Source organism: Cavia porcellus, unplaced genomic scaffold, assembly GCF_034190915.1.
Source record: "Cavia porcellus strain 051 isolate PalLab524CR breed Dunkin Hartley unplaced genomic scaffold, mCavPor4.1 scaffold_5, whole genome shotgun sequence".
In the NCBI taxonomy this organism is placed as follows: domain Eukaryota; kingdom Metazoa; phylum Chordata; class Mammalia; order Rodentia; family Caviidae; genus Cavia; species Cavia porcellus.
In genome coordinates, this window is record NW_026947488.1 from 23,937,324 (window position 1) to 23,949,444 (window position 12,121).

At 39.7% G+C, this 12,121-nt stretch overlaps 1 protein-coding gene across 3 annotated transcripts in view; it reads right to left on the minus strand.

Moving 5' to 3' along the window:
* Positions 1-12,121, minus strand: part of Ctnnbl1 (catenin beta like 1) — a 159,421-nt gene that overhangs the window by 127,177 nt on the left and 20,123 nt on the right. For all 3 annotated transcript variants that reach the window (XM_063248366.1, XM_063248365.1, XM_063248368.1), the window contains one exon: positions 3,315-3,503. In XM_063248366.1, the coding sequence (XP_063104436.1) occupies positions 3,315-3,503 (189 nt within the window). The remainder of the gene's footprint in view (positions 1-3,314; positions 3,504-12,121) is intronic.

The following is a 12,121-nucleotide window of genomic DNA, read 5'->3' on the forward strand; positions in this document are numbered from 1 at the left end:
GCCAAACTCACCCTACTGTTTTTGCACAGTCCCTGACTGAAGAATGGCTGTTAATTAACTGCAGTCACTGCTTTCGTCTCTCACAAATTATTGTACTCATACCTCACTAGCTGCTGAGAAGGCAATCAAATAGGTACTTGGAATCCGGATATAACATCAAGAATTTAGTAACCTTGCTCAGAAGAAGCATAAAGAAACTAGATCACACAGAATTTTCCTAATTAATACGCTATAGTAATATCTACACAGGTAAACAAAATCTTCCAATCCCCAGCTTCACTGTTTTGTAGTTGCTGACCATAACTCAAACCTAAAAGGAATAAAGGAACTGCTATTAGGAGAACCTGAAAAAGATCCTTTTGGAAAGCAATGAATCATCTCATAATTTTGTAACTACTCAAAATATTTGCTATTATTTTATTATTAAATTTCAATTTTCATATATTGTGTTTTAAGTATAAGGTATCTTTCCTTTATTTACTTGAGACCTGACATGTTTCCTAGATGGTATCAAAGATTCAATGATCTGGAGATGCTGTACTCTGTTGAACTCTGTTTCCAGGGTCTTGACAGTGTCCCAGGTCAGTGAGGACTCGGCCTCGCTTCATTGTGTACTAGCCATATGACAATGTAGCTTCACTAAATATATTGCTCAAACCTTCACCAAATCCAGCTGATTCCTCCACATAAGTCTCTACTGAATTCAGCCACTTGACACTTACAGCAAAATCTCAAGTCCTTCTATGAGGATCTGGAAGACCAGATAATCTCTCCAATCCAAAACTAGGGCAAATATCTCTGGTTGCTGGCCCATCTCTATTTATTCACTGCTAAATTCCCAGTCCCTGGCACACAGCAGATACCCACTGAAGATCTGCTGAAGAGGAAAATGGTGGAAGTAAATGAAGGATAAGTGAAAATGCTTCCTGTATCTTTCAAGGTCATAGGGATGACCTAAAGAAATTATGTACCGGGGGCTGGGGATTTAGCTCAGCGGCATAAGTACCTGCCTTGCAAGCAGGTGGTCATGAGTTCGATCCCCGGTACCGATAACAATGAAAAAGCCAAAAAATAAAAATAAAATAAAATTATGTACCTAAAATTGTTTGGTAAACAATGTTAATTTAAGATGTTATTGTTAACGGCAACCAGCACAATGTACTCAGCATACCCCTAGGATTTAAATAATCAAATTTTTAGGGGTGAATTAAATTACTTTCATACAACCTCAGCCACTGCTCTTCTTTCGCTCTGATACCACGTTGCCCACCTTACAGGAAAACCATATTCGTGTTAAAGCAGTTTGTATGGAATTTCCAAAATTCTAGCCTCTCCAGGGTGAGGCGTTCTGTAATTTCTCTCAACACTGGGGAAACGGAATTATCAGTCTTAGTCACTGGCCACAGCAGTTTCCCCAATAGCTCAAAGTCAGAAACCAGAGGGAGATTTCAGAAAGATGAATGCTAGTGATGTAGCACAAAAAGGACAATAATATTTTACAAGTCCACGTGACTTTACAGGGGCAAGCATCACTTGTTTTTCATCAAATGGGACTTTGGTGGCAGTGAGAAAATAACTCCTGGACTTGTAGCCTTCCATGTGTCATTTTTACAAAGTGATCTCTTTTTCACTGTCCCTTAACAGAAGGGCTGGTCCCATATTACATTTCTGTTTCCTGGCCTAGAAACCACTTACCCATGACAGCTACCATCCTAATCCTCCATCACTAGCCTTGCCCTACATGGGAATTACACCCGCCAGTTAACTGCTGCTGCAGGGTGAACAGCTTGAGCAGAAGCCGGTGAGGAAGGGAAGCGGGAGCACGTGCCGCACACTCTGTCCCTGTGAGTCCAGCAGGGCTGCGACCCTCAGAGAGCAGATTCACAATTCAAGACTGATTGTCTCCCACTACAGATTCCCGAAGTGGTTTCATCTTTCAGGGACAGATCCCCAAATTAGCTCTGGGACAAACCTTAATGAGAAGAGAGTTTTTGTCAAAACACAGCAAAGACCTTTTTGGAAAATGAACCAGTTTTTTTTTCTTCTCAGATTCACACTCCAGCCTCATTTTTTAAATCCAAACTTAGCATCACGTCTTTGAGGGAACCAGAAAACAGCTGGCTCTTAAGAATATATTTCCATAATTCACATTGAACAAAATGCCACAATGAAATAACACACACGTTAACACTTAAGGATTTAAAAAGACACAAAGGTAAGGTCATTCTGTTTTTATTCACTGATATTTTACCTATACGATTCTCAGCTTCATTTATTTATTCATTCAATAAATATTTATTAAGGGTCTACCAAGAGCTATAGCCCTGAGTGCCAGAGATACAGCTGTGAACAAAACAGAACCAATTCCTATTTTCATGGGAAACTGGCGGAGGACAACAAATACGTCAAATGAGCAAATAAGAATTTCAAATCGTGACAGGTGCTGCAAAGACAATATACAGAAGCAAGTATGAGAGTAGTGAAGGTGGCTTACAAGTCTTTCTCAGAGAGAGGACAGACTTCTCAGACGGAAAACACCTGAACTGAAACTTGAATGGGAAGAAACCCGGTCATGCAAAGTGCTACGGGCAGAGCACTCCGAGACAGGGTTCAGAGGCACAAGGAAGGAGTACAAAAACCCAGAGGCAGCTTGAGGACTGGCAAATAGAAAAGCCCTAGGCCACTCCTTCCCTAAACTTTTCTTCTGTTTGTTTTTTAAGATGAGGTCTTGCAGTGTTGCCCAAGCTGGCCTTGAACTCCTGGACTCAAATGATTCTCCCCTCTCAGCCTTTCAAAAGCCGAGACTACAGGCACACACTAAGCCCAGCCCTAAAATGTGCTTTTCTAGTCACATCTCAATACCCAATCCCATCGAACCCTTGAATTCTACCACCTTTGCTGTTTTGCCAATGCCATTTCCTCCATCCTAAAAGCCCCTCTCTCTTTCACTTGTAAGCTCCTCTTACAAAGACTACTGACTGTACTGAAAAGTGGGTCCCCAGAAGGATCAGTCTAGGAAACTTCCCCAAGTCTCCAGAGTCAAAACTAAGCCTTCCTCTCTGTTCTCATGGACCTCGATTCAGCATGTAATCAGGAACAACCCTTTAAAATTCTGTGGCGTTCTTACACTTTAGAAAATGTTTTCTGAACATTTCCACTATCCCGCTTAAACTTCACATCAACACTATGAAATAAAAATTCTTAACCCTATCTTACAAAGTTTGGAAGTTCTGAGTTAAGCAGTTATCTGAATGGCTCTAGAGATGGCACACCAGAACCCGGGTCTGGGTGCCAACCCAGCTTTGATGTATTACCTCTTCCTCTTCCTCCTCGCCCTCTCTGTCAATAATCTGAAGCAGTCTTTTTTTGTCATCATCTGCTTCTTCAGCCACAGTCACCTCCTCCTCCCGATATCGGCCCCGTTCTCGAGGACCAGCTTGTTTCCGACGTGTTTTCTGTTCCTCTTCCTCCTCATCTCGGGGACGCTTTGTGCCCCTGTTGGGCTGTGAATGAGAGAAAACAACAGACTTTTAGAGCTGGAAAAGACATAGGAAGGCACAGACAAATGCTCTCAAAGGATCCAAGGATTCCTTGATAGGAAAGCACCATAACAAACTATCTCTCCCACAAAATGGGACAAAATTCTACATGGTCATTTTTCAGACCATGATTTTACAAATACACCATGAACAACTGGGGTTTGTTTGTTTGTTTGTTTTTGGTGGGGAGCAGTTTTTTGATACACAGTTTTACCACTTTACAAAAGTTTCTATGTACGCAGAAATTGCACAGAACAGATATGGCCCCACTTGAAGATGGGGACACTGGACTAGGCTCGCTTACAGAGGAACAATCCTCAACATTGACCCCTTAGCACATGGTCTTAATTTATATGTTACAAAGACTTTTACAGTCACTTAGAAGTAGTTCAACTAGAAAATATACCACATGTAACTTCCAAAGATCTACTGTATTTAATATTCTATTTTACCGAGGAAGGCCAGAGGCCAGGAAAAGGGACCACCCAGAAACTTCTCAAAAGAAAATATACAAATGGAGAGCAGATATATGAAAACCTGTTCATCACCATTAATCAGGGAGATTCAAAGGAGAAACACGGAGATATATTATCTCACATCTGTTAGAAGGGCTGAGGAGGCTGAGGTGAAAAGAGAATTCCTGCGCAGGGTTGGTGGGATCGTAAATCAATGCAACCATTACAAAAACCAGAAAGCTAAAAATAGAATCTTCCTATGATCTAACAATCCCAATTCTGGGTACATATCCAAAGGAAGTCAAATTAGAATGCAAATGTTATCTGTACTCTCCCGTTCACTGCAGCAGTATTTGTAATAGCCAAGATACGGAACCAACCTAGATTAACACCATAAGATAAATGCCTAATGTGGGGTATATATACCCAATGGAATACTAGTCTGCAATAAAAGAATATGATTCTGTCCTTTACAAAACTGTGAATCAAACTGGAGGACCATTATCCTGCCATAAGTGAAACAGGCCATGCACAGATAGACAAATGCTACATGATCTCACCTATATGTGGAGTCTAGAATAGTTGAACTCAGAAGCAGAGTCAAAGGATGGCTCCAAAGGCCACAGAAAGAAGACACATTGATGAAGGAGTTTTGGTTAAGAGAAATAAGCTTTGGTAATCTACTGCACAGAATGGTGACTATAATAATAATGCACTGTGCATAGTTCAAATTTCTTAAAAAGTAGGTTTTCAATGTTTTTACCACCAAAAAAAATCTATGTAAGCTGATAAGAGTTGTTAGTTCAATTTAATCATTCCACAAGGTCACAAATCCATTGCTACCATAGAAGAGAACTACCAATTTGTGACTCCTACTCTTTGGTACTTTCTACCATACTCTCTGATGCTACCTCACTTTGCCTTTTGTAACAATCCATGAAAAACATACTTTTCATTAAAGTAGAATAAACCAAGCACTTGAAAAGGGTTTCAAACCTAAGAAGAAACAATAAAAAGACATCAATGTCACCATTTGACTCAATTTGCTTTGGGTATGACTAGACATATCTCTGACCTCTAAACCTCAGTCAGCTTCCTGCAAATGCAGAATTTGTCCTTTCCCAGTGAACTTCAACAGGCTGCTTTTAAAGTGAAAGAACTCTAAACTATAAGAGGACTACACAAACATAAAATGATGTTTGTAGTCCAGATGACTCTGTCTTCCCCAACAAATGAACTTTTCCTTACTTGGTATGACGACTGCACACACTAACAGTGAGCTAGTGCAACATGGCACACTACTACCAAACTGAAGAAAATGCCACATTCACTGCCAGCCCACTACATTGTTCAGTAAAACAGAGAAATTTCTATTACATGTCACCCACCTTGCCTTCTGTCACTGAATTGCACTATGCCACGGTACAAAGTCATTTCCTTTATATTCATGTATCCTGCTGGTTCTACATACCAGGTGCTTCAGTAAGTCTCAGCATATGACATTGCATAGAAAACTCACATTAGACAATGTAGTTTGTGTGGCACCACCTGTTATTTTTCATTCTCTTCCTAGTTCCCTTAGGATAGAGTACAGTCTCGTATGAACACACCCTATCTCCTGAAGTTCAAGATTCTACTTTAAAAAAAAAAAAAAAAGACACCATGCCAGTAACTACAGACTACAAGGGAAAGGAGGTGGTGGCTTTCATGTGAGAAGGAGAAGCGAAGGTAGCTTTATCCTACAGGAGGACAAACTCCAAACTAGGAATCCACAGCTCCCCAGCAGGTAAGGAACTTCAGCCCCCTGGGAACACAAATTCTTTCAGGCTCATAAAACAAGCCCTGCTGTGATTCTGATTAGCAAGAGCCTGCTGCAGAGCCAAGTCAAAGCATGAGCTCCAGAGTTCTCCACGGAGACATTTCTGGATTGTTTATCTCTGAGGGCAGAGAAAAAAGGCAGTGGGCCACAATTAAAAGGAAAAAAACTAACTACTGCTATAGCTAAGAAATGCAAAACAGAAATAATACTGGCAACACCCTCTGGAAACCCATCTTCCCATCCACTTGTTTCCTCCCAGTACTGGAGACTGAACGCAAGCATTCTACTGCTGGGCTAAACCTTTAGTGCCTTTGTGGTTGTTTTAATATTTTCTTTGGAGACAGGGTCTTGTTAAATTGCCTGCCTGGCCTCAAACTGGCAATCTTCTTGCCCCAGCCTCTAGGGCAGATGGGATTACAGGCCATACCCAACCAATTCACTTGTTTAAAGCAAGCATTGCAGAGGTCAGGGGAGAAGCTGCATTTTTATTTCTAATAATTTCCACTGAAATAGCACTTTCTTCTGCAGAATTTTAATGTCTGCTACATCTCTGGCAACCAGAAGCAGTTAACAGTTCTGTTTTATAAGCTGGGAGACAGGCTACCTAAAGTATTTTAATAAACTCTTGCAAAGATAACCTGGTCCCTTAAAGTTGAAGCTGATCTTTGGAAAATCTGCTCATATATCATGACTGCAGTACCATAAAGGTCACAGATCTAAAGGGTTCACATATATGTATGTATGTATAAATAAATATCACAGAAGACCATGATTAAATTAAAAACAATTTATTAAATCATTAACCCAACAATTTATTAAAGAAGCAGCATCAAGTAATGATCTGGCCCAGCAGCAGTTCCAGGCTTCCAGTCAGCTCGTGTCCAACTAAGCACAGTCACAGGGGTGCACAGGATCAGTGTGGGTTCTTGAGACAAGAAAAGCTTTGATAACCTTGATGAATAGGCTAAGTGCAACACGCCTAAGAGGGCAGCCTGGAGGTTCACCAGCTGTTTCTCAATCCTCCTCCCCCAGAACTCAAACTGAGCTCCTCTCATGACAACTCTGCAGAGCGGAGCAGAGCCCCGTAGGTCACTCTCACATGGCTCCTCCACCCCGTGGCCGCTCCCACTTCCCTTTCCAACAGTGGGTACAATGTACAAAGACTCTAATATGTCTTACTTCAGCACTGTTTCCCTCCCCAAGTAAAAATTTATAGTAAGTTTGCTCGTTTTGTTTTGCAGTAGTAGGGATTGAACCAGGGCTTCACACATGCTAGGCAAGCACTCAACCACTGAACTACAAACTGCCTAGGTTGGCCTCTAACTTGCATTCCTCCTGTCTCAGCCTCCCCAGCAGCAAGGATTGCAGGTGTAGGACACTATGCCTGGCTGAACTTCAGCTCTTTACCCTCCCACTTTCAACTGTTTCTTTTCCAAAAATTAACACTCCAAATAGAGAATTCCCTCTGCATTCCTGAGTTTACCACTCTGAGCCACAAAGGCTGGGATTCATTTCTTCAATGAATATTAAATGCCACCTCCATCTAAGGTGCTGTACTGATTCTAAGCATGCAAATAACGACGTAAACACTGCCTTGCTATTAGAACTTAAAACTCTAGGACAAAGAGTCCACCTAACATGTAATGCAAGCCATACATGTAATTTGACATTACGTAGGAGCCATGTTTTAAAAAAGAAACAGGTAAAGTCAATTTGAATAATATATTACCACTTCAACATGTCAATAGAAAAGAATGCTAATGTGCTATTTTACCTCTTTCCACACTAAGTCTTTGGAAGCTAGCATCCCCATACGTACCAGCCACAGTGTGTTCTCAACAGCATCTGTGACTAGTGGCCACAGCTCAAACAGCACAGGTCTAACAGGGTTTCTTGCTCCCTGACAAAGCAACAATAAGGAAACAGGTACTCACAGAGAGCTGGTCCTGACTGAAACACCACACTAGAAGTTACGATGCTCACTCCACGCCCACCTGGAAATAAACTTGACTATAGTCACCACTCTGAGAGCAGCTGGTCATATAAAACAAAACAGGAACTCGAAGCAGGGGATGATGCTCACCACTGTCACTTGAATTTCACTACAGGGAAACTGAAAGCTGCCGATCCAGAGGTCAACAGCTCAAGCCAAGCTTCCCTAGCGTCACACGCAACCGATCCCAAGAGGCTTAAGCCACCCTTACCAGTCACCTTCGGAGATTAACTTGTTTTGGTATCTGAAAGGTGTTTGGAATCCCGCAAGATGAAGAAATGACAAAGAAACTGACCTAAATAAAGTCATCCCTCTGCCTTTGCTGCCCACAGGACTTGAGAAAAATGATTGACTCTTAACTTCTGGTGTACCAGACCATCCGCCTTGAAGGGATTTTACAATCTACCTTTCCTGCTTTATTCCCCACATGTGGTAAATGGGGGAAAAAGGTCACTAAGTATTTGCCACCACTGAACCACACAGCTGGTGTTTTCTAGGACACAGACTCCCACGTACTCAAAGCTTGTATTAGCCTTTAAGATAATACACCTCTATATGACGCCTTAACTTTACAGTAATCTTACAGCACGTATGTGTGTTTCCATCCATATGGAAACATAAATCAAGACATCTCCACAAAAGCAATGAAAGAGTTAAAAGACGGAATCTGCTTAGGATACTCCCTGTGTACCCAGACAATATCCAACCTAAGCTTTAGGTTTCATTTTCCACTCTCTCTGTTTTTTTTTTTTTTTAATTAAAAAGCAGTGAGAAGCTGCAGCTATAATGAGGGGCTGTGGGAACATGCAGTTATATTGGGCTCAAAGTAATGTACCATAGGAAGAGGCTACATCACCAGAACGAATCCTAAATTAAAACTCCACTATGAAACCAACTCCATTTCCTCCGAGCATGCAATCTATATTATCACATTTACGGTCTGTCTCGACCTCAATTAGACTTTGGGGTGAGGGAGAAGAAAGGCAACTTCTATAATAAGCAATAATGATATCATTATGATAAATTATGAAAACACACAGTGCAATTATTAATGCGAAGACCACATTTGTATCAGGATTTAACAGCATAACGTGGGGAAGGTACCTAAATATAGCTCAACATTTCAAGTTACCTGGCTAAGAACAGGCTAATTCATAGTAGATGCTTTCACAAAAACAGAAGAAAAAAATGTCCAATTCTATTAAAGAAATGGAAACCATCAAAAGAAACCTGCTATAACTTTGTATTAAACCAGCACCTAGTACTAAGGAACTCAGACAACTGCAGAAAAGGGTTTTCCAAGCAGGGCATGAAGTACTGTTCCTTAAATAACAATAGAGAAAACTCAAGAATCTGAGCTGGAAGAAAGAGATAATTTAGTTTACACCTCTAAAGAATAGGGTATTTTTTTATAGAAAAAAGGTAAAACAAAATTTTGTAACAAAATAATAGAATAATAATATTAATACATCACACATTTTTATCTTTAGTTACTCAGAATACAAGATATAGACATAAAAGCTTCTCCAATGAGTATTAGCACAAACCTTCCTTTTCTATGAACTAAAAGGCACAAATAGTATAACTTGCATTTTTTCTTCCTTTTTCCTTCCTTTCTTTCCCCATCCCCCCATTCTAGCTCCTTATTCTTTTAAACTATTTCTTCCTATTTTGCAATATCTCTTTCACATTTTAGACTGACTTACTCTTTCAATTTCTCACACCAGGAAGACAATACAATATTTACACATTGAGTCTGATTTATTTGACTAATAAGTATGATGTCAAGTTGCATCCATTGACATATAAAAGTTTTAAGTTTATTCTTCTTTATGGCTGCATAGTACTCCGTTGTATAAAAATACCACATCTTTTTTATCCATTCCTAGGTTGTTGGGCATTTGGGTTGTTTTCAAGGTTAAGCTAAAGAACAGGCTATTCTGAGTCTAATGGGTTTAAACAATTTATATGGTGAGCAAAAATACACGGTTCCTACTTTGTTTTTCCTTCTTCATAACAGAGAGAACATGAATGTATTCACTCTACAGAAAATATCTGTGTACAATTAGATTCACAACTTTTTGCCCTAGTTTCTGAGGCACTAGAATCAGTCCACACCTTACCCACCCTCAGTCTAACCCAACCAGTCATCTAAGTCTTAATCTCTTTTTGAAGCATTTCTGAGCAAGCATAGGCTAAGACCTTCCTATCAACACCTCCAGTGACCAAACACCTCCTCCCTAATTTGTGTCCTAGAGTGATGTGATCCACCTTTGGATCCCTCGGAGAAGCCATTACATCAAGGAGAAACCTTTCAACCTACAATTTCCTTCTGCGGTCCCCAATCCTCCTCCTTAAAGAACAGACTAGCCTCACTCTCACATTCGAGAAAAACACTGGACTAAGTCAAGATGGCAATCCTATTTACTTCTTCCTTTCCCACTGCCTATTCTTTTTCAAAATAAATACTTTTAATGAGAAAGGGAGGCAGTGCACAACACAGGGGACAAAGGGAGGCATAATTAAATTCCAACTGTTATTTTGGGATTTCATTATTTTAAAACTTCCTACTACCTCTTGAAAATAATTAGACACGTGCAATGTCACAACCCAAGACTGTGGATGGATTGGTCTAACCAATCTGAAATGCTCAGAAATCATCTGCTGTTAACCTCTCCTGATTACCTTTTGTCAGAATAAAAGGGAGTTTTCAAACATTCGTTATTACCAGATGGTATGAGTGGCCTGACCCAGAAGTTACAGATGAGCTGCAGTAATGAGTTTTCCTGTGCCTTTACTGGCTGCACATTCACTGGTGACATTTTACAACTAGGACTTCTGGCTCAATCAATATTTGCAAGCATGAAACCTGCCAAAGTTAACATCAGGGCTCCCTTGCAAATTTGCTTAAGGCACAACAGAAAATGCTCACAATGTCTAACACTGCAACTACCATCAGCCAAAATTTGTAATTAGAGATCAAAAGTAATCAGAGACAGAAAATTCCATCACCAAATGGTTTGTGTGATGACTAAACAAAATACTTACAAAGGGATCCTGTGTAAACTATAAAATTTAACACCAATGTAAGAATTACCATAATTCTACTTTTAGTTAATAACTGAGTAAAAATTCTAGAGGTCCACCTGTAAACATACATTGTATCTCTGCAAATTTATAAGACTTAAAAAATAATCAATGAACCATGGCCACCTACCATTTTTTTTTCAGGAGAAAAAAAACAAGCACCAAGAACCCCTCAAAATCTCAAATCAAAATTATCTGAAAATATAAAACAATAAAAAAATTACAAGTACTAATGCGTCAGTAATTATTAGATCAATAGCTACAATGAGGGAAAATATCAATACATTAACAAATGAAATAAAAACCAGATGTGATTGCGTATGTCTGTAATCCCAGATACGTAAGAGACTGAGTCAGAAAGATCATGAATTTGAGGTCTAGGCAACACAGCAAGGTACGTATTGTCAAGAAGAAAGAAGGAAGGAAAGAAGGAAGGAAGGAAGGAAGGAAGGAAGGAAGGAAAAGACAGGAATAAAACCTACCAACGGTTTTACTTATGATTTGTAATATGACTGGTTAAGAAGATGGATCTGATTTATGATTTAAATCACTAATCATGAAGACTCTACTTAATCAATTCCCGCCCACAAAATTCTTAATCTTCATTTAAGCCTGAATATATATTTGCCTCACCTCCAAAGGCTATGCAGATTTCTCTCTGAGAAGCACAAACTACGCTTTAATGTCCATGATTTACTTTGACATCTTCTCTGATTAATTCTACAGCTACACCAGAAAGCTGAATGTTGATTTGGCTTTTTATTTATCAAAGGCAACATGAGCAAATACTTATAAAACCATTGGAAGGTAAACTACCCCACTTCAGCAGCTTTATTCTGAATATGTTTTGTCAGCTACACCAAAACCATTATCATTCATTCATTCATTCCAGAAATATTTTCTAAGATAATACAACTTCCGCATCACTCTATTCTATTAGGCGCTGGAGGGGATAGCAGACAACAATACAACAACAACAAAGCAGCACTGATCTAAAAGACGTAACACCACACAGTGCAGGAAACAGCTGAGCAAAAGGATACTCTGAGCTCCAATGAATCACTTAAATCACACAAAGTTAGATAAGTCATGTGACTTATCTGTGCTGCATTCTATAACTGTTATGCTTCCTCACAGAACTGTCTACAGGAAGATAAGCCATAGTCAGATTAAACAAAATAAACCAAAGTCTATAAACAGATGATTACAAAAGAAAAAAATACGGAGC